Source organism: Coccinella septempunctata, chromosome 1, assembly GCF_907165205.1.
Source record: "Coccinella septempunctata chromosome 1, icCocSept1.1, whole genome shotgun sequence".
In the NCBI taxonomy this organism is placed as follows: Eukaryota; Metazoa; Arthropoda; class Insecta; order Coleoptera; family Coccinellidae; genus Coccinella; species Coccinella septempunctata.
The window spans coordinates 6,583,401-6,610,407 of NC_058189.1; the positions used below are offsets into that span (position 1 = coordinate 6,583,401).

The window sequence follows — 27,007 nt, forward strand, 5'->3', positions numbered from 1 at the left end:
CATTTTTTTGTGGCAGATATTGGATCTACGTTAAAAAATAATGTGAGTGTATGCATCACACCCTTGCCCTAAAATGGATATTTTCTGATTTATTCACAAAAAACTGTTTTTCGTCTTGAATTTTCAGCTATTTCTTTTCCCTTCACGCCAAAAAGATGAAATTTTCAGGAACTGACTTAAACCATGTTTTAGATTTTACTACCCTAATATGCAAGAGAAAAAAGTTACAGGTTGTTTCTAAGTAGATGCCGAGTTTTGATTCGAATTTGTATCAGAAACCTCTTTATTTCAACTAATCGGCCATCGGTTTTCTCTCCAGTGATAAATAAATAATTCCTTATGAACCATATGCAAAAACTTACCATGTTTTACATTCTTTTCTTTAATGATAGATATCATTAATTACATCTGCCAAATTCCTCTTTATTCAGTAGCAGTTTTGAAACTCAATTTGGTTTTTAAACACTTTTGCAGATCTCTTCCTCCCGATGAAATAAGAAGAGCAACGCACGAAGCATTCCTGAGACGTATAAATAAATGTCTAGAAATTAACGGTCAAAACTTTGAGCATCTTCTCTAGTTATAACTGCGAGAGTTTGCCATGGTTCTCCTAATAGTAACTTGAAGTCAGTTTCAAGAAGGGGTGAAAAATCTACAGCATGGTTCAAATAACAGTTCCTGAAAATTTCATCTTTTTGGCGTGAAGGGAAAAGAAATAGCTGAAAATTCAAGACGAAAAACAGTTTTTTGTGAATAACTCAGAAAATATCCATTTTAGGGCAAGGGTGTGATGCATACACTCACATTATTTTTAAACGTAGATTCAATATCTGCCATAAAAAAATGGGGTTCTAATTTGAAAAAATTGATTTTTCACGATTTTGTCATCCCTAACTTTGAAAGCGATTTTTTCACCCCCTGTATCATGAATCGCGATTTCGATTTTTAAAGTGGATACATCAATCTTACATCTTGAAAAATCCCAAAAACCTCGAAGTTATTCTTGTTTCAGCGAAGCTCTATTTTCGATTTTTTTTTCGAATTTTCCCGCTCAGAGAGAATTTTCCAACCAAAACTGAAAAATGTTACATCAAAATAACTTGAAATTTTCTAAGGAATCTATTTCTGCAATAAAAAAAATGGTGTTCTAATTTGAAAAACGGAAGTTGACGTCATTTCCGGAAAAACCGGAGGTGCTCATGCCTTGAAAATATTTTAAATTTCATCAGCATCGTGAAATACTTATAAGTGCTGAATTTCATGAAAATACGTTCAGTAGTTTCCCGTATAAATATGGGTGAGGTTCCTCGTGAAAGACCCCGTATATGATGAAGAATCAACAACGTTGTGTTTCCAAATTGATACGAATGATCTCCTCTTTCCTCAACTTTCATATAATTTTTGATCCCTCGGGAAGACTGAACCACTGCAATAGAAACATTTGTAATTAGAATAGAATAGAATATTTATTCATCCTTTATGACATAATTTACAATATGTGTAGGACAGGGCCAATAAAAAAATTAGGAATAACAATTTTAAGCATAAACAAATAATCAATCCTTGTTGAATAATTCCATTCCAGTGGCTAAGTGGCAAAAAAACTCGGCCACCCCCAAGTTCGTTGTCAGTTGTTTCTACACCAAAATGTAAATAAATTTTTTGGTATTAAAACAAACTCCAGAAAAGATTTGCAAAAATATTGATAACTTATTTATACGGGGTAAAAAAGAATATGTACTTGTAGTCCAAATTCTTGACAATCTATGGAACATTTCAGGGAATTTGTATAGTTTACTCTCAGTTGATTACAAAGACCATCTTCTCCTCCATCTCTCAGTTTTTATTTCATCTTCATATCTTGATTTCTTCTGAAGATACACGAATTCGAATAAAAACATGGAATCGTTTAAGTGAAAAAATTCAATTTGTAATGTTTTAATAGTCAACAGTAATTTGAAACAAAGAGAAAGATATAATTGGCATTTTTCAATATTTTGTATGTCCCCCTGTAGCAGAAATAACAGCACGAAATCGCCGAGATGTCGAAGTGACATCAGATTGCAACGCAAAACGCAGTCCAACAAAAGGAGCATAGGGACTAACAGCTTCCTGAAGAACCTCTTGTAGATTGTAGGTTGAGCATTTAGAGCTTTGTTTTCAATAAATAATAATTCAGTACTTCCTGCTCTTGATATACTAGCCCACACCATAAAAGTGTGTAGTGTCACAGACTCAGCTAGTTGTTCTGAAGGTTATTTTGTTTTTCCAGGGGTGGCACAGCTCACTATGAAAACTTAAAATGGCTTTACCTTCATCTCAGGGCCGAATCGGAAAGAAAAGTATAGGAAAAAAGTGTTTCTTTTGACCTAAAGAATCTACTGTTGAAATATTTGTACGATGTCATCATCATCATGTAGCCGATATTTTCCACTGCTGGACGTAGGCCTTCTCTAATCTCCTCCATGTCTCACGTTTTTGGGCTGTCTGCATCCAGTTCCCCGCAATTCTTCTTACATCGTCGCTCCAGCATGTCGGTGGTCTGCCAACGCCACATTTATCTTCTCGTGGTCGCCACTCCAATATCCTCCTAGTCCATCTTTCTTTTGATGATCTGGCTATATGACCTGCCCATCTCCACTTCATTCTAGTCATGTCTTCAACTTTTGTTCTCTGTCTGATTGTAATGTCTGTCTCTTCTAGTAATTCCAAGCGTAGCTCTCTCAATTCCTCTTTGGGCAATTCTTAGTTTTTCTACTGACCTTTTTGTTAGTGTCAAAGTTTCTGCGTCATGTGTCATTACTGGCATCACACACTGCTCATGCACTTTTCTCTTCAGACATATGGGTATATCACTTCTAAAACACTCCCGTAGTTTTCCAAAAGCAGCCCAACCCAAACCTATTCTACGTTCTATCTCATGTATTTGCCTAATGGGATGTTTTGTGCCAGTACTGCCAGTACAAGATTTGTCATTATTTGGGTTTTAAGGGCATTCATTTGGAGACCGACTTTTGATGAGGCCTGTACTAATTCCTCAATCATCTGCTTCGCGTCACCGATGTTCTCCGCAATAAAAACAATGTCATCGGCGAATCTAAGGTGTGTTAGCCTTTCACCATCCACAGTGATTTAATTGCGTACTCAAGAACTGTTATGAACGGTTTAGGCGAAATTGTATCCCCTTGTCTAACTCCTCTTCCTATTTTTATTTGTACGATGTATACCACCTCAACTGATACCACGCATTTTCCCTTGCAATCAATCGAAAGACTGATTGGTGCTGAAAAACTTCCATAAGACGTTATTTATAACCTCCACCTAATTAAATAAATTTGTCGATCTGCAAACCCTTCCTCCAAGCAGAATCCATCATGCTCCACCATCATCCATAAAAATAACCGTCACCTCCACACTGTCAAATTCTGAACGCACGTAGACGAAAGTAGCTGCCAAGTCTCATAATGCACGATGTAATGGAGCACGGCAACATATCGGCAATTTGACGCTGCCATCGAACATATGTCGTCGCGCGAGACGAGAACCCACGGTGGCGTAGCTACACTCGCAAATTAGTTTTTTCTGCAAGATGTTTCCGGAACTTTGTCTCATTTTTTACAGAGAGAAGTCGGCGATTGGATCGGAGAGGGATGAAGTTACGACATGTTTGTAAATCAGGATGTTTATTATGCATGACGTCCGCCCCAGGTCGGATGTATTACGGAGCAGCCTGGATTCGAGGTGATCTGACATTCGCGTAGTTGCGTAGATATGTTTCTTTATACCTTCAACGCTATTGAATTGAAGCGACATGTGTATCACGTAGCAGTTTGAACCAGAAAAGACATATTTGCCAAAATCATAATAAATTTGGGACAGGCAATATAAAAATCCGGGGGTTTTTTCTGGTGACAAATCTGAATATGTGACTCATTTTCATCTAGTTCATAGATGTATCAAGTATATTACTTGAACAAAACATTCGAGTTATTTCCCATTTTTAAGTTACTGCATTTATTGAGATTTTAGGGTTTATTTGGTCTCTTAAAGTACTACGAGGATGTATTGATATCTAGTTAGCCTAGACTAGTTCCATGCATAAAAAAAAAATATTGCGTTACCATAGCAACGAACAATAACTCATTAGAAGTGTCATTGCGAAGTTTGAGGTCAAAAAAGTAAACCAGAGTTACGCAATAAATTAAAAGAAAGAAGATGTCCACCGAAATTGTTAAAATCGAAAAATTGGAGTATCGAGCCATCAGGTACCTGTATTTAAAAGGGTTAAGAGGTAAGCAGATTTACGAAGTTATGCTTAATACCCTTGGTGATCAATGTCCTTCGTATGTGACCGTGAAAAATTGTACTGCAAGCTTCAAAAGAGGTAAATTTTCCATTGAAGATGATGACCGATCGGTGAGGCCAGTTTCTGTGCCAGTCCCCGAAAATATCGATGCAGTTCATGACATGATTTTATCAGACCGTCGAATAGGCCAAAACGGATATCTGAAGCATTGAATATTTCATACGAACGCGTTCATCAAATAGTTCACGTCAATTTGGACATGAGAAAAATTGCTGCAGAATAGATCCCCAAATGTTTGATTGTTGACCAAAAGCGTGCAAGGGTAGAAGCATCGTGTTCGATCTGTGCTCGATTGGAAAACGATATAGACTTCTTAAACCGAATTGTTACTATGGATGAGACTTCGGTACATTTCTACGATTCAGAAACAAAACAACAATCGATGGAATGGCAACTCTGGTTCTCCATGACCTAAGAAGTTTCGTGTCCAAAAATTTGCTGCAAAAGTTCTTGCTTCAGTTTTTTGGCTCCATTGAATTTTCTTCCAATAAGGAGGTAATAAAACCTGTGGAGGTCTGGTTTGCAGAGCAAGAAGAAACATTTCTTTTGAAAAGTCAAGAGACGTTGTTGCAGGTTCGCTGTAATAAATGTATCCAATTAAGAGGAGAATATTATTATTATTATTATTTATTTAAATAAGAGTAGAGGAATACACCTATAAACTCACATAAAAAACTAAGTTTAAATTGAACTCCTGAAGATGAACTTAACATATGATTGAAAACAAAGAGAAAAAAAAAATTATAGAAACACCGTCATCTCGACGAGGTCACCCATCTGTCAAAGCTGTTCTTGAATCCATTCACTGAAGACGATTCTACGACGGTTTCAGGCAAGGAGTTCCAAACATTGAACACTCGGTTTGACAGAAACATTTGCCTCTGGGTAGTCCTGAATTTTTCCTTCGCGAGCTTAAATCCATGGCCCCGTAGATTGTTCGTGTTCATACGGTACATATTCATAATATCCGGACCAAAGTGACCATGGACCGCTCTGTAGGAGAATATTAAGTCGCCTCTCGCACGTCGTTGTTCAAATGTGGGCATATCGAGCACTCTCAACCTTGTTGCGTAGTCAGGTCTCCTAACACCGTAGGGAATTCTGGTGCACCATCTCTGAACAGACTCCAACCCATCCACCTCGCCTCGCAAAGAAGTCCACCAAGCCGGACCAGCATACTCCATTATCGGTCGAATATAAGATTTATAAATCATGCCCCAGGAGACAACATCAGTGTTTGGGAATGCCTTGCTGAAGAGGTAGATCATCTGTCTGGCCTTTGTTGATACTGACGCGATGTGGTCCGACCAGCTCAAATCTTCCGCTATAGTCACACCGAGATCCAAGTGGCGAGTCACTGTGCCAAGTCTTACCCCATCGATGTAATAGGGGGCCCGAGGGTTGTTCTTTGCTATGTGCATAACACAGCATTTGCTCAAATTCAGGGGCATCATCCACCTCTGGCACCAACTGCTTAGATTATCGAGATCCTGCTGAATTAACCGTGAATTGATTGAGCGATTGAAAATCTTCGTGTCATCAGCGAAAAGTGCACATTTAGATCTAATTGATGCAGGTAAATCGGCTGTATATAAAATAAAAAGAAGTGGGCCCAGAACCGAGCCTTGTGGGACACCACTCTTAACAGTTTTCGCGGACGTAGACAGATCACCACCAACTCGTACACGAAATGACCTATCCGACAAAAAAGATCGGAACCACTCCAGTAGTCTCCCCCGGATCCCCATGTGTTCCAACTTATGCAGAAGACGCCGATGAGGGACTCTGTCAAAGGCCTTCGCGAAGTCGAGATACACCACATCCATTGGAATGCCCATGTCAAGTGCCCTACTCCAGTCATCAATACAAGTGAGCAAGTTAGTGAGTGTTGACCTCCGGGGCAGAAAACCATGTTGCTCCTTGGGGATCAAGTTATTTTGTGATGCAAACTCAAGTACCTGGTCGCTAATTATTTTCTCCAGTACTTTGGAAACTGTCGACAGGAGGCTTATTGGGCGGTAATTGCAAGCTGACAGTTTGTCCCCACCCTTGAAGATAGGTGTTATCAAAGCAGATGACCAAGGCTTGGGAATACTGGATGTCGATAGAGATCTTCTAAATATAATGCACAAAGGCTCGGATAAGGCTTGTGCGCAACGTCGAAGTATCGATGTGGATATCCCATCAGGACCAGGTGACGAACCTTCCCTACAATTAGAAAGATATCTTTCCACCATGTTTCTAGTGATGGTTATGTCATCTAAGCAAGATGTTGTTCTGGCGGTATGCATCGAGGGGACAGCGCCCTGAGGTTCATCCACAAATGCCGATGAGAAATGACTCGCTAGAATATCAGCCGATTCGGCCGGTGACGCACTTACAACTCCAGATGAATTTTTCACAATAGGGACACTGATTTTTGCGTTCATGTGGGATCGAACGTACTTAAAAAACTTCTTTCTGTTACTTTTCATCGTCAGATTTCTCTCGTAATCAGATCTCGTCTTCTGGATTGTAGAGGACAAAAAGTTGGAGAATGACCGATGATCGTCATAGTTTCGAGCTGATCTATCTCTCAAATACCGCTGCCACAAGGATTTTTTGCGCCGTAACATCCCCAGCAGATGACTGTTTATCCAGGGTCTTGAGGGAATCTGCTTGATATGTATGTCCTCCGAGCAAGCCGATAACGACTCGTCAAGGATTCTTGAAAAGGTTGACCACATCCTATCAATGTCATCGGATTCGGGCAAGAGATCATTCCAACTGTATGATAGCAGTTTTTCGGAGAGTCTCTGGTAGTTGGTTTTCCTTGAAGTTCTAATATGTTTGGGAGCGGTGGGTGAGCAAACAAGCTGAAGCTCCGTTGATAACACTGCGTGATCGGACTTACCGAACGGCGGTAGATGAGATATCTCCGAAGTAAGGTTAACGTCGGAAACGATTAGCAGGTCCAGAAGTGAAGGCACCTGGCCAGAGCGAAATCTAGTAGGCTTGCTAACTAACTGATGCAGACCCGAGTTGAGGAGAAAGTTAGCATAGGGAAAGGAAGGCGATGATTCAGCCGGTAAGTGCAGCAAAGGCCAATTGAGATCTGGGCAATTAAAGTCGCCAGCAATTAAGATGTTCTTCTGGGATGCAGAAGACATGGATAGAAATTCGACTAAGTCGGCATCGGCAGCACATGGGCGAGGACGATAGATACAGCCGACCATAATTGAGAAGTGATTATTAGTTATTTGTAGAAAAAGGTTGTCGATACCACGCCAATCCTTATGCGTCACATCAATCCTGAAGTTGTCAGTAATATCGTTTCGGACATATATACAAACTCCTCTGTATCCCACTGATTCAGTATTGTCGTCTCTGTAAAGCGTATATGAAGGTAAAGAAAAGATACTGTCGTCTATTGAAGGCTGAAGCCAGGATTCCGAAATGAGTACTAAAAATGGTTTATTGAGTTGAACATACAATAATAATTCATGGAATTTCGCAGAAAGGGATTGAATATTTGTGTAAATGATGGGCCATATTGTGAGAGTGTTTAGTTTTTTGAGGTGCCGCGCACTGCCTGGGTCTTTACTATCTTCGGAACACCCTGTACATATTTGATGGTTATATCCTTCTCCCCAGAACTTTGTCTCATTTTGAGCTCGTCTCTGAGTGCATTCAACTCGTCAACTTGCCTTTTAGTTCTGTCCTCCTGGACCCTAATGTGCCGAAACTGAGGATGGCCCGATAGAGAATTTCTATTTTTCAACAATGCGTAGACTTTGTCGGGGTCGGAAAGAACAACTCTAGTCCAACGTGGTCTGGATTTGTCTTTCGAAGGTAGGCGCACTATTTTAGTAATAAATTTACTAGATGAATTGCTGATGCAGTCCAAAATCTGTGATACCGTCTCCAGGTCATGGGAATCGCTGCCACCTTCTGGCACATTAGTTATGATAATGTTGTGCGATTTCTTGACCCTCTCTAGAATTTCTGGCACAGCTTCTGTGTAGGGGCGATTATCCAGCCCGGAGCTGGCAACACTTGCAGTGATTGAGCAGATTTCGGCCTTCAAATGTGATTGAGTGCGTTGAAGGTCAGATATTTCGTCTTTGCAGGACTGAATATCGATCTGTTGGTTTGAAATTATTTTGGAGTGCTCCTCAATCTTGGTAGTGCAAGCCACAAGTGTATTCAATAAGTCGTCGTGCCGTTTTTCCATTCGTTCGATTGAACTTGTTAGATTACTGAGCTTTTCCAAAATTATATTGAACTGTTGTGTGTTCATGGAAGAGCTCAAAGAGTTGTCAGCAGTGGTCTGCGAGCTAGCAGATGGGGATTGTGGGCGTGCAGTATTACTAGCACTTCTGAGCGAGCGCTCCCTCGAGTTGCACGAAGGACATACCCACTTTTCATTTCTTTCCCTCAGAGATTCAACCTCGCGCTCCGTGTAATTAGTGCATTCGGGGTGATAATATTTACCGCATTTAGCGCACGAGAGCTGGGAGCGATTGGAGGCAATCGCCTTAGAACAAGCTGGACAGCATCGTGGCATTTCAATGGTTGGGAAGAACAATTACAACCTTTCACTTTCCTGGGCCCGTAGGAAAGACTTGGACACAGGGGTGGAAGGCCTCGGATAACAGAAGGAAATAGGAAGGGGGTGAATAAAAGGATCCTTTACGCAGATTCTCAACTGCGTAAATTTAATATCCTGTCCAAACGAGAGCGCTACACACCGCTCCGGTACTAGTTTGATACTAATGATATGATAATTAATAACAGAAGTCAGAACGTATTATCCCCGTTGGTAGCCTAATCGAGGTGGGAGCGATATGCGCGGGCGGTGTTTATTATGCAGATGAATGGCGCAGATAATAAGTAAACAATCAAATAATTCGGAGAATACTCCAAAAGATCAGGAATTTGTGAAAACGATAATGTTTCAAACCAAAACTTACGAAAGTTTTATCTTCTGGGAAAGAATCACAGTTCACAGACGTGAAACAATGCGAAATATCGGAATAAAGAACAGAGCAATCGACAGTACGTGTTCACTCCAGGAGCTCTCGAAACGATATGTTGAGTAATAAAATATTTTGACATTCAAATTTTGTTTGGTTCTTTAGTAGACTAAGAATTTCTCAATATATCCTTGTAAGTTGGACAAATAGCAATTTTTATATCAAGTGGGTTTTGTCCAATGAAAATACTTAGTTACCCTTTTTATTATCACTATATTATATTTTATATTATTTTTCATTTATTTTAAAGAAAATTTTCATATCCTGTATCTCACAAACTAGCAACATTAGTTAGAGGCATAATTGACGTGTTAGAATATCTATGGATTCTTGATTTCCTTTTCGTTTCGAATCGTACGGCATCCTTGTCGTTTCTTGCATGTATTTTTGATTTTTTTCACACATTAGAATGGACTTAAAATACAGGCTGTCCCAAAACTAGTCAATCAAACGGCACACCACGATAGAGTAGACCAAATACTATCAAATGATGCCAACATTAGTTCAGCGGGAATGTACCGTTTCCGAAGTAATTAGAATGTTATGAAAATACTTAAAATTTTCGGTATATTTTTCAATCACATGACCAGTTTGCGACTAAGGCTAGCGATTTTAACTCATGTTAATCCTAGTTTATTGTATCAACACCCCCAATTAAAATTATTCTGAGAAGCTAATCGAAAATGTCAGTAAATATAAATTGAAACAATTTTTTTTTTCCAAATTTTCTAGTTAAAAAAAATCATGTTTTTTTATTTCGAGCTCAACCAACACTCAAATGTTCACAAAATGAATTATCCATTACATTTCCTGATGATATGAAAATACAAATTTTACTCAAAAAAATTACAATAGCTACTTCTATAATTTGCTGCATACCGTACGTACCATTAAGAATATCATATATACGAGTATTTTCACTCAAGCGTTTTTTTGAATCGCAGAGCTTAGAATAGTTCCCACTGTTTGTATCCTTTCAGAAATAATCTGTAAGGGGGGTGTTCGATAAATAATATGTATGTAGACTTATGGTTTGAGTCCGGAATACTCCCTTTCACTTTTCTTTTCTTTACATTTTCTTTTTTTTTTCTTTTTTCCCCTTTTTTTGTGTGTTAGCTTTCACATTGCCAAAACTGCAATCGAAAGGAGTCCAAGTTATGTCTTAATAATTATGTGAACTGGCTTGCCCAAATTGATCAAATAAATAAATAATTGAACAGTGGTAAAAACTCGTTCCAAAAGCACCAACAATTCTTTTCGTTTCTTCACAAACCTTTTAGGGCTTTCACTCCCAATCTCTGAAACAAAATCAATTAAAAATGAAATCAACGATTTGCTCCTGCGTGAATTCTTGCACTAATTTGTCAGGAGCAAATTAACTTGAAAAAATTGTTGCCTGACAATGAACTCAAAATAAATAACGTTGAAACTATAATTCTTCGTAACGTTTCGGAGTCTATATCAGACTCCTTCATCAGACGAAAAAATCTACTTTTGAAAATCTTCTGGAATTGTCGCTTTTTGTCTGACATTAATTGTCAACACACAGAAACAGAGACTGCACAGAAACGTTGATTCATTTAATTTAGAAATTACCGGATGACAGTTCCTTCTTTAATAAATTGATCCAAATATGATCTATTCCTACCGAACAATTTGCCAAATTATTATCCTGATCTAATAGAATACACGTAGACTCTTTAATTTTTCGTTTATAATGGTCTGGTTCTGTCATTAAAATTTTTGTGTTGTCCCAATCCTTCATGTGGTCTCCCGTATTAGAACAAATGTGATCTGCGATTTGCGATCGATTAATTTCTCTATTTTTAATATTATTTTTATGTTCGCGTTTTCTTATTTCTAGAGGTCTGGACGTTTCACCTGTATAAGTTTTACCACAAATACAGGGTATGTTGTAAATACAATTTTTTGATTTTTGTTTTTCGTTCAAAGGTTTAGTTTTTGTTAATATAGATCTTAAATCATTTTGCGTTTTAAAAACAGTTCGTATGTTGAACTTCGAACCGATTCTTCTTATTTTTTCTGAAAGGCCATTAACATAAGGAATTACATTCAACAAATTTGGTTGTTCTTGACGGTTTGTTGGTTGTTCCTGATCATTATTACGATTTTGGTTAGTCATTTTTCTCTCTAAATTTAATATTGTTTTTTCAATAAAATCTTTTGGGTATTGATTATCCCTAAGAAAATGTTTAATGAAGTCAACTTCATTATTTCTAATTTCGGGTGTAGATGAAATTAAATTAGCTCTATCATAAAGTGTTTTAATGATACCTCTTTTGACACTTACTTGGTGATTGGAATAAAAATTTAAATATCTATTAGTATGTGTCTTTTTTCGGTATACGCTCGTTTCAAAATAATTCGGAAACTTTTTTATTGAAACATCTAGGAATGAAATTTTGTTATCCTGCTCTAATTCCATTGTAAATTTTATTGTAGGTTCTTTGTTGTTGATATGATCAAAAAAATTCTCTAGTTCATCTCTACCATGTTGCCAAATCACAAAAATATCGTCTACATATCGCCACCAAGTCTTTGGTTTTAGTGGGTATGTGTCTATATATTTTTGTTCGAAAGATTCCATGAATATGTTACTCATTACTGGTTGATTTCATTTTTAATTGATTTTGTTTCAGAGATTGGGAGTGAAAGCCCTAAAAGGTTTGTGAAGAGATGCAAAATCCTCCCAAAATAAATTTCAATCGATAATTCTTTTCGTTCTCTCCATCAAAAATCACAAACGATTAGACACGAAAACAATACACAGAACATTGAACCCGTGATTCTGGAAGGAAAGATAACGAATCGGAGTTTCCCAAACGACAAAATAAATCGGAATCGCAGGATCCGCAGCTACATCTAATTTTAAAATGGAAGCGATTCGAGTCTATAAGATACGTGTATAGATCCCCATTGGGGAGGCTCGAGAAGGTAATCCAAATAAATCAGATCGAGCTCGCAGATGACCAAACATTAGGCAAATCTAAAATCGATAACTCGTTTTCTCTGTGGCCGAATCCCAGCAATCGACTGGAGAGATCAGAACGCCGAAAAAATATCTCTCCATAAAAGTTTCGGGAATCTAGAAAAACTGTTTTAAGATAATCCGTTTCGATTAATCCAATTAAATTGACGCAATGAACTCGAAGGTAAAGCAACGTTTTCTTGAGGTGATTTGAAGCAAATAATAGGGTAGAGCATGGATATTGTAACTTCAATGCATATGCAAGAATCTAGTGAAGATCCTTGAATATTCTGAAATTCTTTAGGGTTTTCACACCCAGTCTCTGAAACAAAATCAATTAAAAGATCGAAATAATCGATTCGCTCCTGCGTAAATTCTTGCACTAATTTGTCAGGGGCAATTCAATTCTTTGATGAGTACTCATATCTTATCGAATAATGAACAGATTAATTATCAACTGTCAAATTATTTCCAACAAAAACTGAAGTTAGTGAAAATTTGTGACAAAATGTGTTTATGTACTGAGAACTTTTCCACTTAAATTTCAGAAATAACACAAATACTTTACATGACATTAGGATAACTTATGAATTCTTCTGTGTTCGTTTGCTCGTATTGCTTCGTGGCAATAATGCATTAATAGGAAATCGGGCATTAATAGGGGTCGTTAATGGATGATTTCGTGTAAACGATATCGGCTTGTTATTTCGAGGTCGACGGAAGAGTATTAGGACATGTCGCTATCCGTAAAGATCTGACAGAAACTTGGAGCAATTCAAGTTCTGACCTGAAGCCAACTAAATGGAATTGAGTATCGATTAGATCGAAAAATCGGCGAACAGAAATAAAACAGGAAGAACTACTTATACCTACTCAATAAGATCTGATTTTTTCTCGGAGTAACAATAATGCACTGATTACCTGCAGATTTTATAACACGAGAATCCTCGGCGACGTAAAATAATATTTATCACGAAACTTCCTCGCCTTTATTGCCGTCGAAACTAACGACATTTCTGGCGAACGCGCGAAACTTTATTATTTCGGGGCTTTATTATGTCCTCAATTCGTCATTAAAAAAATTAATGATCCCTTTCATATTTTATGCGCGTCCTAACATCGCAGATGGCGGCGTACTTCAGCATTTTACAATTGAACTATGGCTTCCATCAATTATACATGAGCCGGCCGTTAATATTTTACGGCCATTTTTGGGCCCCGGTTCAGTTCGGAATTGAATTTTAATATTTTCAATGCTATAAACTTCGCGTTTAGACGCCTCCGTTACGATTGGCCGTGGAAAATTTGCATGAAGCTTCAATTTATTGATTATCGGGGATTATTTTGCGGCTGCTGAAGGCTCATGAAGACTGCTTAATATATCATTCGGATGTGTGGTCGCCGAGGACGGTTTATTGGTCAGTTGGGCAATATGAACGCTCCGGTGGGCTGCCTATTCTTGTGCAAATGAGTAGGATTATTGAATGCCGCTCAGTTCGATATCATCCTTCAATTAATTAATATATTCTCCACTCAAGAATCATGAACATCTCCAGTGGATGTGCAAAATTGAAACTATGTTGGTAGGCAATAATCTATTCAGTAGAATTCTCAGTTAAATTCAGGATGAGTGTGAAAACAGCAACGCTTTCTGCCAGCAACGGTTTCTTACGGGTGCACCGTAACTCATGATCCCGAATATGAAAATAATTCAGTGCGTTCTGTGATTTCGTAAATTCGGTGACTATATAATGAATAATGGACAATAATGTCTGAAATTCGAGTGTCAGGCCGTAGGAAGGACACAAATTAACATAGTAACATAGCCATATTTTTCAAATATGAGTTGAGGGTGGCTCGATAAAATTCAAAAGCGGCTTTGTCACGTAACGGAATTTGCTTTTATATGTTATATGTGATACAAACAATTGATAATTATGAATGGAATTGATTGTCGGGCCGTAGGAACGCTAGAAATGAACTTTGAAAATTTCCACAGGTGACATAAAGGTATGTCGATAAAATGCAAAAACGGCTTTGTCACGTAACGGGATTAGCTTTTATATGTTATATGTGATACAAACAATTGATAATTATGAATGGAATTGATTGTCGGGCCGTAGGAACGCTAGAAATGAACTTTGAAAATTTCCACAGGTGACATAAGGGTATGTCGATAAAATGCAAAAACGGATTTGTCACGTAACGGGATTAGCTTTTATATGTTATATGTGATACAAACAATTGATTATTATGAATGGAATCGATTGTCGGGCCGTAGGAACGCTAGAAATGAACTTTGAAAATTTCTACAGGTGACATAAGGGTATGTCGATAAAATGCAAAAACGGCTTTGTCACGTAACGGGATTAGCTTTTATATGTTATATGTGATACAAACAATTGATAATTATAAATGGAATTGATTGTCGGGCCGTAGGAACGCTAGAAATGAACTTTGAAAATTTCTACAGGTGACATAAGGGTATGTCGATAAAATGCAAAAACGGCTTTGTCACGTAACGGGATTAGCTTTTATATGTTATATGTGATACAAACAATTGATAATTATAAATGGAATTGATTGTCGGGCCGTAGGAACGCTAGAAATGAACTTTGAAAATTTCCACAGGTGACATAAGGGTATGTCGATAAAATGCAAAAACGGCTTTGTCACGTAACAGGATTAGCTTTTATATGTTATATGTGATACAAACAATTGATAATTATGAATGGAATTGATTGTCGGGCCGTAGGAACGCTAGAAATGAACTTTGAAAATTTCCACAGGTGACATAAGGGTATGTCGATAAAATGCAAAAACGGCTTTGTCACGTAACGGGATTAGCTTTTATATGTTATATGTGATACAAACAATTGATAATTATGAATGGAATTGATTGTCGGGCCGTAGGAACGCTAGAAATGAACTTTGAAAATTTCCACAGGTGACATAAGGGTATGTCGATAAAATGCAAAAACGGATTTGTCACGTAACGGGATTAGCTTTTATATGTTATATGTGATACAAACAATTGATTATTATGAATGGAATCGATTGTCGGGCCGTAGGAACGCTAGAAATGAACTTTGAAAATTTCTACAGGTGACATAAGGGTATGTCGATAAAATGCAAAAACGGCTTTGTCACGTAACGGGATTAGCTTTTATATGTTATATGTGATACAAACAATTGATAATTATGAATGGAATTGATTGTCGGGCCGTAGGAACGCTAGAAATGAACTTTGAAAATTTCCACAGGTGACATAAAGGTGTGTCGATAAAATGCAAAAACGGCTTTGTCACGTAACAGGATTAGCTTTTATATGTTATATGTGATACAAACAATTGATAATTATGAATGGAATTGATTGTCGGGCCGTAGGAACGCTAGAAATGAACTTTGAAAATTTCCACAGGTGACATAAAGGTATGTCGATAAAATGCAAAAACGGCTTTGTCACGTAACGGGATTAGCTTTTATATGTTATATGTGATACAAACAATTGATAATTATGAATGGAATTGATTGTCGGGCCGTAGGAACGCTAGAAATGAACTTTGAAAATTTCCACAGGTGACATAAGGGTATGTCGATAAAATGCAAAAACGGATTTGTCACGTAACGGGATTAGCTTTTATATGTTATATGTGATACAAACAATTGATAATTATGAATGGAATTGATTGTCGGGCCGTAGGAACGCTAGAAATGAACTTTGAAAATTTCCACAGGTGACATAAAGGTATGTCGATAAAATGCAAAAACGGCTTTGTCACGTAACGGGATTAGCTTTTATATGTTATATGTGATACAAACAATTGATAATTATAAATGGAATTGATTGTCGGGCCGTAGGAACGCTAGAAATGAACTTTGAAAATTTCTACAGGTGACATAAAGGTATGTCGATAAAATGCAAAAACGGCTTTGTCACGTAACGGGATTAGCTTTTATATGTTATATGTGATACAAACAATTGATAATTATGAATGGAATTGATTGTCGGGCCGTAGGAACGCTAGAAATGAACTTTGAAAATTTTCACAGGTGACATAAGGGTATGTCGATAAAATGCAAAAACGGATTTGTCACGTAACGGGATTAGCTTTTATATGTTATATGTGATACAAACAATTGATTATTATGAATGGAATCGATTGTCGGGCCGTAGGAACGCTAGAAATGAACTTTGAAAATTTCTACAGGTGACATAAGGGTATGTCGATAAAATGCAAAAACGGCTTTGTCACGTAACGGGATTAGCTTTTATATGTTATATGTGATACAAACAATTGATAATTATAAATGGAATTGATTGTCGGGCCGTAGGAACGCTAGAAATGAACTTTGAAAATTTCCACAGGTGACATAAGGGTATGTCGATAAAATGCAAAAACGGATTTGTCACGTAACAGGATTAGCTTTTATATGTTATATGTGATACAAACATTTGATAATTATGAATGGATTTGATTGTCGGGCCGTAGGAACGCTAGAAATGAACTTTGAAAATTTCCACAGGTGACATAAGGGTATGTCGATAAAATGCAAAAACGACTTTGTCACATGATGAGACTACTTTGAATATGTTAATTATCATTGAAACAATTGATAATTGTGAATGGAATCGATTGCCGGGCCGTAGGAACGCCAAAAATGAACTTGGAAAATTTCCACAGGTGACATAAGGGTATGTCGATAAAATGCAAAAACGACTTTGTCACATGATGAGACTACTTTGAATATGTTAATTATCATTGAAACAATTGATAATTATGAATGGAATTGATTGTCGGTCCGTAGGAACGCTAGAAATGAACTTTGTAAATTTCCACAGGTGACATAAGGGTATGTCGATAAAATGCAAAAACGACTTTGTCACATGATGAGACTACTTTGAATATGTTAATTATCATTGAAACAATTGATAATTATGAATGGAATCGATTGTCGGGTCGTAGGAACGCCAGAAATGAACTTTGAAAATTTCCACAGGTGACATAATGGTATGTCGATAAAATGCAAAAACGGCTTTATCACGTAACAGGATTAGCTTTTATATGTTATATGTGATACAAACAATTGATAATTATAAATGGAATTGATTGTCGGGCCGTAGGAACGCTAGAAATGAACTTTGAAAATTTCCACAGGTGACATAAGGGTATGTCGATAAAATGCAAAAACGGCTTTGTCACGTAACAGGATTAGCTTTTATATGTTATATGTGATACAAACAATTGATAATTATAAATGGAATTGATTGTCGGGCCGTAGGAACGCTAGAAATGAACTTTGAAAATTTCCACAGGTGACATAAAGGTATGTCGATAAAATGCAAAAACGGCTTTGTCACGTAACAGGATTAGCTTTTATATGTTATATGTGATACAAACAATTGACAATTATGAATGGAATTGCTTGTCGGGCCGTAGGAACGCTAGAAATGAACTTTGAAAATTTCCACAGGTGACATAAGGGTATGTCGATAAAATGCAAAAACGACTTTGTCACATGATGAGACTACTTTGAATATGTTGATTATCATTGAAACAATTGATAATTATGAATGGAATTGATTGTCGGGCCGTAGGAACGCTAGAAATGAACTTTGAAAATTTCCACAGGTGACATAAGGGTATGTCGATAAAATGCAAAAACGGCTTTGTCACGTAACGGGATTAGCTTTTATATGTTATATGTGATACAAACAATTGATTATTATGAATGGAATCGATTGTCGGGCCGTAGGAACGCTAGAAATGAACTTTGAAAATTTCTACAGGTGACATAAGGGTATGTCGATAAAATGCAAAAACGGCTTTGTCACGTAACGGGATTAGCTTTTATATGTTATATGTGATACAAACAATTGATAATTATAAATGGAATTGATTGTCGGGCCGTAGGAACGCTAGAAATGAACTTTGAAAATTTTCACAGGTGACATAAAGGTGTGTCGATAAAATGCAAAAACGGCTTTGTCACGTAACGGGATTAGCTTTTATATGTTATATGTGATACAAACAATTGATAATTATGAATGGAATCGATTGTCGGGTCGTAGGAACGCCAGAAATGAACTTTGAAAATTTCCACAGGTGACATAATGGTATGTCGATAAAATGCAAAAACGGCTTTGTCAAGTAACAGGATTAGCTTTTATATGTTATATGTGATACAAACAATTGATAATTATAAATGGAATTGATTGTCGGGCCGTAGGAACGCTAGAAATGAACTTTGAAAATTTCCACAGGTGACATAAGGGTATGTCGATAAAATGCAAAAACGGCTTTGTCACGTAACAGGATTAGCTTTTATATGTTATATGTGATACAAACAATTGATAATTATGAATGGAATTGATTGTCGGGCCGTAGGAACGCTAGAAATGAACTTTGAAAATTTCCACAGGTGACATAAGGGTATGTCGATAAAATGCAAAAACGACTTTGTCACATGATGAGACTACTTTGAATATGTTGATTATCATTGAAACAATTGATAATTATGAATGGAATCGATTGTCGGGCCGTAGGAACGCCAGAAATGAACTTTGAAAATTTCCACAGGTGACATAAAGGTACTTACTAGGTAGAGTAATCTACCTAGTGAAGAACCTTGACTCTTCATTGCTCAGTTGTCATCATAAAGGTCATGCCTACTTTGAAATGAATACAATTATTTTATGTATCTATATTTTGTATCACGGTGCTAGTTTCATCAAAATTTATTCATAATCCAATTGAAAATTTATACAATCAAGTTATTTTACATGAGAATTCTATAAATTATATTTTCTTCTTTTTTCCCGAGCCTCAGCAACTCGTCACCTGAAATCTAGCTAGTTTGTGATCGAATTAGTAAAGCTCAAGTTTTTTGTGCAAATTACCCTCATTTCACGCCCAATAGATTTACTCAGACAAAAAAGATGAGCAAACAGGAACGGAGAGACCGAGACCATGTATCATCCAATTTCAGATACAAAAAAAAATATAATTTATAATGAAATATACCCGAGAATATACCACTTCGACAGCGTTTTGAAAGATGACAAAATTTTTTCATTAAAAATATTTCTAGGCAAGAGACTATAGAATTTCGGGCCGTAATAATAAATATTCTTCTGAGTGAAATTGTTTCTGCAAAGGGAATTGCCAGGAGATTCGCTGCTTTTCGTGTTTGGCCTGGACAACATTCTATACAACAATATCTTAATAATTCTAATTCTGATTTCGGATGGAAAGATAATTCTTTGCAAATCTAAATTTCAAAATATTTTCAATTCAAAATAACCTATTTCGGAGAATGTCTCGCTGGTAAACCCGTAATATTTCTTGACCTGGGTGACCCTTTCTTCGTGGGCGATGAGTACTCGGTTTTTGAACATGTGTATTTTCAAATTCTTCGTATTTTTTTCCGGTTTTTTCATTCGAAATAGTTTTATTGCACGAGGGGGGTTAGCAACATTTCAAATGTAACCAAATTTTTTAACACAGGTACCTTATGTCACCTGTGGAAATTTTCAAAGTTCATTTCTAGCGTTCCTACGGCCCGACAATCAATTTCATTTATAATTATCAATTGTTTGTATCACATATAACATATAAAAGCTAATCCTGTTACGTGACAAAGCCGTTTTTGCATTTTATCGACATACCTTTATGTCACCTGTGGAAATTTTCAAAGTTCATTTCTAGCGTTCCTACGGCCCGACAATCAATTCCATTCATAATTATCAATTGTTTGTATCACATATAACATATAAAAGCTAATCCTGTTACGTGACAAAGCCGTTTTTGCATTTTATCGACACACCTTTATGTCACCTGTGGAAATTTTCAAAGTTCATTTCTAGCGTTCCTACGGCCCGACAATCAATTCCATTCATAATTATCAATTGTTTGTATCACATATAACATATAAAAGCTAATCCCGTTACGTGACAAAGCCGTTTTTGCATTTTATCGACATACCCTTATGTCACCTGTGGAAATTTTCAAAGTTCATTTCTAGCGTTCCTACGGCCCGACAATCAATTCCATTCATAATTATCAATTGTTTGTATCACATATAACATATAAAAGCTAATCCCGTTACGTGACAAAGCCGTTTTTGCATTTTATCGACATACCTTTATGTCACCTGTGGAAATTTTCAAAGTTCATTTCTAGCGTTCCTACTGCCCGACAATCAATTCCATTCATAATTATCAATTGTTTGTATCCCATATAACATATAAAAGCTAATTCTGTTACGTGACAAAGCCGTTTTTGCATTTTATCGACATACCTTTATGTCACCTGTGGAAATTTTCAAAGTTCATTTCTAGCGTTCCTACGGCCCGACAATCAATTCCATTCATAATTATCAATTGTTTGTATCACATATAACATATAAAAGCTAATCCCGTTACGTGACAAAGCCGTTTTTGCATTTTATCGACATACCTTTATGTCACCTGTGGAAATTTTCAAAGTTCATTTCTAGCGTTCCTACGGCCCGACAATCAATTCCATTCATAATTATCAATTGTTTGTATCACATATAATATATAAAAGCTAATCCTGTTACGTGACAAAGCCGTTTTTGCATTTTATCGACATACCCTTATGTCACCTGTGGAAATTTTCAAAGTTCATTTCTAGCGTTCCTACGGCCCGACAATCAATTCCATTTATAATTATCAATTGTTTGCATCACATATAACATATAAAAGCTAATCCTGTTACGTGACAAAGCCGTTTTTGCATTTTATCGAAATACCTTTATGTCACCTGTGGAAATTTTCAAAGTTCATTTCTAGCGTTCCTACGGCCCGACAATCGATTCCGTTCATAATTATCAATTGTTTCAATGATAATTAACATATTCAAAGTAGTCTCATCATGTGACAAAGCCGTTTTTGCATTTTATCGACACACCTTTATGTCACCTGTGGAAATTTTCAAAGTTCATTTCTAGCGTTCCTACGGCCCGACAATCAATTCCATTCATAATTATCAATTGTTTGTATCACATATAACATATAAAAGCAAATTCCGTTACGTGACAAAGCCGCTTTTGAATTTTATCGAGCCACCCTCAACTCATATTTGAAAAATATGGCTATGTTACTATGTTAATTTGTGTCCTTCCTACGGCCTGACACTCGAATTTCAGACATTATTGTCCATTATTCATTATATAGTCACCGAATTCACGAAATCACAGAACGCACTGAATTATTTTCATACTCGGGATCATGAGTTACGGTGCACCCGTAAGAAACCGTTGCTGGCAGAAAGCGTTGCTGTTTTCACACTCATAAATTCAGGTTAGTACGTTATTATGTAGCTATACTCCATTCACTTTCATTTTAGCACTCAGTTGTACCATGGAAATTTGACACATTTCACAAGATGAAATGCATCTGATGCAGAGAATGTGTATCTCTCGAGGGAATTAACGGAATGTTAATTTCTTCAACAAAAAACCATCTTGCATCAATGGAAATCAAAATAATTAAAGGAAATTTCAAGGCAGAGGAACTTCATCTTTAAACTCGTATTTATAACTGTTTATTTTTAATACTTTGATATAATAATGATAATTATATATTTATTGAACTCTTAAGACATTTACTATGTATAGGACAAGTCAAATGAAAAATAGAAAAATTAATTTTCTGGAACTTATTCTACGATAACATTCATCGAAAATCCTGTTGTTATTTTTTGGGTCTCCTAATAGAAGGAAATTCTTTGTCATCCTCTTCATTGACAATCTTTCTGATTGTGGAAACATTCAGCTAAAATATAAGTTGTTTAGATTCAGATGAAACATTATATAAATTCACTTACATTGAATATGTTCGCTACTGTCTAATATATTGTAGATATTAGAATATCAGAGTTACCTACTATTCTGGACGAGAAACTTGTAGGAGTGGGGAATTATCCTCGTTGAAGCCGTCCCAGATATTGGATTTCATCAGATCTCTGGATCTGGAAGGCGAGCTGTAAAGGGCGCGATGAAAACAGCTCTGTTAGGGGCACAATAGACCTTAAGGTCGCAGTGAACTTTAACCCCTTCTCACTATATACTATATATACCTACTATTCGAATGAGCGGACCTGAATTCTAAATAGCACTTTCTGAAACCTCGTCTTTTCTCTTTTTCAATCACTTTCGGCATTTTTGTAATATTAATTGATATGAGTTGTGGTAACGGCGTTATAACATTAACGACATTTTCATGAGTGCCAACCTCACTCCGTTCTAGTTACAGAAACTTGAGAATATTATTTCATGGCCAACCGAGAGCTAAAATTGAAGTGAATGGAGTATACAGAGAATAAAACTGACCCACAGATCTATCACACTTGAGTATATACATACATATGTACAGTGGCCGAGCAATTTGTTCATGTTCTTGGTTTAACCGAACAAATTGGGAAATTAATCATATATCATATTATTTGAATGCTTACCGCTCATTGTGCATTTCGCCAATGTTGGAGATCACCATAAATATCACTCCATATCTTCAACTCATGTTAAAGAAGCAAGGCGAATAGAAAAAAATTACTACTCCGAATCTTTACGAAATACTTAATAGGCTTTTATGATAGATATTCCCTCATTATAGTTTTTATTTTATGAATAAACAGCCCGTGTTTTAAACATTTTTAGTTACGAACACCAAGTACTTACCCAAAGTTTGAATTTTTTGTCAAATTATTTCAAAGATATGAAACAATTAGGTATTTACTTATGTAGAGTAAATGTTGTATGTTTTTCATAAGATATTACTATATCTTGAGGTGTCAAAGCCTGAATTCTGTGAAATTCAGGGGTTTATATATTATTTTCCTTCTCAGTTCCAGAGGTTCATTACTGGCAACAATGAAACAATGAGCATATGTATTTAATTCTTCTCTAATCTTGAGTTATGGTTATTAAAACATAACTCATTCAATATGTTCCGAAGAACTTTCCATAGCAGCTCAGTAGTAGTATTGAGCGATAATAAAAGTAATAAATCTACCTGTAAGAGAAAATCGTATCAGTAATGATACTCTGAAGCATCATCCATGTTCCGGAAATATTACAAATCGTTCATAATTCCAGTCTGGTGTTCACTGTTATGGACGAATGCAGTCGAAATGTAAAATAATAAGGAAGAAAGCATCCGAAAATTGGACCCCTGCTCCCCTGTTGTCCAACACGATAAAAGCGGTATCACAAAAATCAGCTCCTCTGCTCGAGTGAAGCGATCCAATTTAAATCTACCAAACTCCTAGCGAATAGTTGTTGAAAAATCTCCGAAAAGTTGGATGAATCGGACACGAATCTTCCCCGTTATTTTCAGCTTGTTACCGAAAGCTACGTTCAGAAACTCGAATACTCGAAATAATATGAAAAACGTGGAAAAATTCCGCCCGATATTTCCATAAAGTTCATCTGTTCCCGAATAACGGAAACGGGAATGGAGCTCGAACGAGGAGATTTCCTGAATACCCATAGCAGAAATGAAACATTCCAGCCACTCAACTCTAAACAAAGGTTCCGAAAAGTCAAAACATAAAAGCTTACAAATTAAGTTCGAACGGAGACAAAGCTGCAGAATCCGAAGATTCCGACTCGAGACAGGGAGGGAGGGCCGAGCAATTTGTTCGGGTATAATGAAAAGGATTTCTTGCGTTTTCCAAATGAAATAAAAAACGATTTTCTTGTGACGGAAAACCGGAAGATCGGAGATGGGAAAACAAGACTGCGAATGATGAATCCATTTTAATGAAATTCTGCGCCGGTTCAGATACATGTCGTTGAACCTATAATACGGGGTGTTTTCAAAAACAAAGATGAGGCTTTTCTTTTGACAAGTGGGAGCGCCCACCAAAGTAGCGTAGCACTGACATGGCACATACACATAGACATATAGACATGGACTGTGCCTTTCCTTTCTATCTATGCATGAAATACGGTCAAAAAAAGTGACAGAGAGAAACGCACGTCGGGAATGCAGTTGTCTCTTTCTAGAATATCGATTGGTCCACACTCACCTCTATGTGAACCAAAAATAGAAGGTAAATGCCCGACGATCATTTCTCTCTTTCTATAAAAAAAGCCAATTTCATGCTGGCATTGCTCAGTCCATGTCTCTATGTCTATGCACATACATGACAAAGGGGATTCATAATTTTCAGATATCGCACATGTGAGTGAAGTTTCAGTTATTATTTTGCATCGCCATGTCAGTGCTACGCTACTTTGGTGGGCGCTAGGGTATCAAAATATTTAATTTCACCAAAAAATGTCTGCATTAATCCATTAATCCATTCATTCATTGCTGCATTGCTGTATCCCGTTACCGAGAATAAATCTGCAAAAAGACTGAAGAACAAAACTATCGGTGCGATCAAATTTATAATTTCCTAGGGCTACAGATCCTTCCACACTCCGGGCATAGATAGTCACCAACCAGATCTGGCCGCCGCTGTATTCTTCTCGAGTCTCCATTATAGCTGTGGACCAAAGACCTCCACTGTGATCTGTCTAACGCTAGTTGTTCCCAGTTATAATTGGCATTAACTGATTTTAGGGATTGATGTAGTGTATCCTTAAACGGCTTATACTGGCCTCCATTTTTCGAGTTCCCTCTGTGAATTCGCCATACAGAGCTATTTTGGGGAGTCTTGTGTCTTGCATCCACAGAATGTGGGCGCTCCATCTGTGTCGGGCCCTCGTTACTTGAGTCTCAATTGTTGTACAACTCGCGCGTTGCAAGACTTCTGCATTCGAAACTTTGTGGAACCATCTGATGTGCATTATTTGTCTTAGATGACGTTGTTGCGTTTGTTCAAGCTGTTTAATGTTTCGCCTGTAAGGCGTCCAGCTTAAGCTTCCGTAAAGAAGCGACTGCTTTGTAAACAGCTGTTTTGGTCTTCAGATTGAGGTCGTGATTTTGAAACACTCTGATATATAGCTTCCAGAATACCTCACATACACCACACCTCATATAATTGGTTGTTGGGAGGTTTATGCAAAGGATTTCTGGGAGTTTCATTTTGGTGATTGGCCTTGGCGATGTGGTCTCTGCTTTGCCAAGGATTTTCCTGAGAGTTTTATCACTGCTGATGTAGATTGGATGACAGTATTCTAACAGAGGGCGGCTTATTGTTTTATGAATATAAGTCGCTTTTTATGCGTTTGTTCTTAAAGATTAAGGATCAAAAGTGCTCGCTTCTGGTAATATATTTTTCCATACTTTTTATTGTATCATTAATTTCAATGAATTTCAAATACGGTACTGTGGAAGATGTCTCCAGCATAGGAAAAACAAAACAAAACAAAAGCATATGGCTGGGCAATGAATGGTTCAGTACCAAGTTCATCGTATTAGATGCATCAGGTCACTTTTGAGAGAATCATAATTGTTGTGCCTATCGTGCAATTTAAGGTAAAAAAAAATGTAGAAAATCGAGGCAGTTTCTCGAAAGTGCTCATTTAGTTATGTTGAAAAAGTGTTATGATGTTTCCCCATTTCATCCCATTTTCACGACGATTGTTGGAATGTTCGAACAAGAAGATTATGATGCTCATTGTGAAAAAAAATTCGTGAGTAATTCAGACGAATTTTATTGGTGACATTTTGAATTATTATTCTATTTTTTACACTCGTTTCCTAAGTCTCTTCTGTCAGTTGGTATCGAAATGAGCCATTTCATATAATCGTGTACGTTAAAAAAACTGATGAGAACAATTCGGCAATCCTAAGTCTATGTGACTCGTAGCATCTGATCACTTTAAACAATTGTGATATCATGCGATTTAGGCTGAAAAATGTGTAAAACATTGAAATATTTTATTGAAAGTGCTTATACTATCTCGGCGAGGCCAGAGTTTTTCGGATACGTCTATATTCACTGTTTTTATATATTCTTTGTCCTGCGAAGAGATACATAGAAGAATGAGGCAATTTCATATCTGTACAAGTTCCTCTTTCATGATGCATTTCTTTGGGAATAACTTAGCAGGTCAACTGTGGTCTGTTAGTTATGAGTGGAACAGAAAATAAGAAAAACATCGTTCTCGGCCAGTTTTTGCCATTTTGAAAGAATTACTTTAACTTTAATCAGTGGTATCTCGGTTGATGTTATGTTTCGAAACAGATTGTGTATACAAAATTGTAGCGAATTCAATGCTCTACAACTTCGAAGATACAAGTTGTGGTCGAAAAAAGCTCAGTTCAGATGTTATGAGCGAAAAACCGAAACAAAGCGCTTTCAAGAATACACCTTGCTATCGATTCTAGCGAATATTAATGATCAGCTCATAATCCCGAATAATGGTGACGTGTAGATAAAGTACCTGTCTTTAATAAGGCGGGATTTGGCCGACAGCCCTAGTCCGACCACGCTAAGCAGGACTGATAATAATGCCGGCATTTTTCACAACAGCTCTGAAGGTATACTCTAAGATGGCGTTCCATAAATTTCCCAGATAAACCGATAGTCGGGCTCTTTGGGAATCCACCACCGACACAGCGTCTCAAAATGCTATTAAGGGCGAAATGTGAGGTTATTAAAAGTGTATGGATGAAACCGTACAATTCCCCCAGATGAATTGAGATATTATATTAAG

At 36.9% G+C, this 27,007-nt stretch overlaps 2 protein-coding genes across 3 annotated transcripts in view; one reads left to right on the forward strand and one right to left on the reverse strand.

Moving 5' to 3' along the window:
* Nucleotides 1-27,007, forward strand: part of LOC123308351 (Krueppel-like factor 7) — a 615,580-nt gene that overhangs the window by 345,882 nt on the left and 242,691 nt on the right. The window lies entirely within an intron of this gene.
* LOC123308339 lies at nucleotides 5,108-6,899 on the reverse strand. Of its 2 annotated transcripts, none has more exons than XM_044890956.1 (2): nucleotides 5,931-6,899; nucleotides 5,108-5,856 (listed from the first exon to the last, which is right to left on the reverse strand). In XM_044890956.1, exons 1-2 carry the CDS (start codon nucleotides 6,276-6,278, stop codon nucleotides 5,122-5,124), a joined length of 1,083 nt encoding a protein of 360 aa, XP_044746891.1. In that variant the 5' UTR covers nucleotides 6,279-6,899; the 3' UTR covers nucleotides 5,108-5,121. The 2 variants fall into 2 exon arrangements, with proteins under 2 accessions (XP_044746891.1, XP_044746895.1); XM_044890960.1 differs by having other exon boundaries at nucleotides 5,108-5,853; nucleotides 5,928-6,899.

Coding starts and splice junctions, on each gene's coding strand:
- LOC123308339 (XM_044890956.1), bottom strand. CDS start 6,278: ATGGTTTTCTGCCCCGGAGGTCAACACTCACTAACTTGCTCACTTGTA. Junction 5,857..5,930: donor CGATTTACCTGCATCAATTA/GATCTAAATGTG, acceptor TTAATTCAGCAG/GATCTCGATAATCTAAGCAG.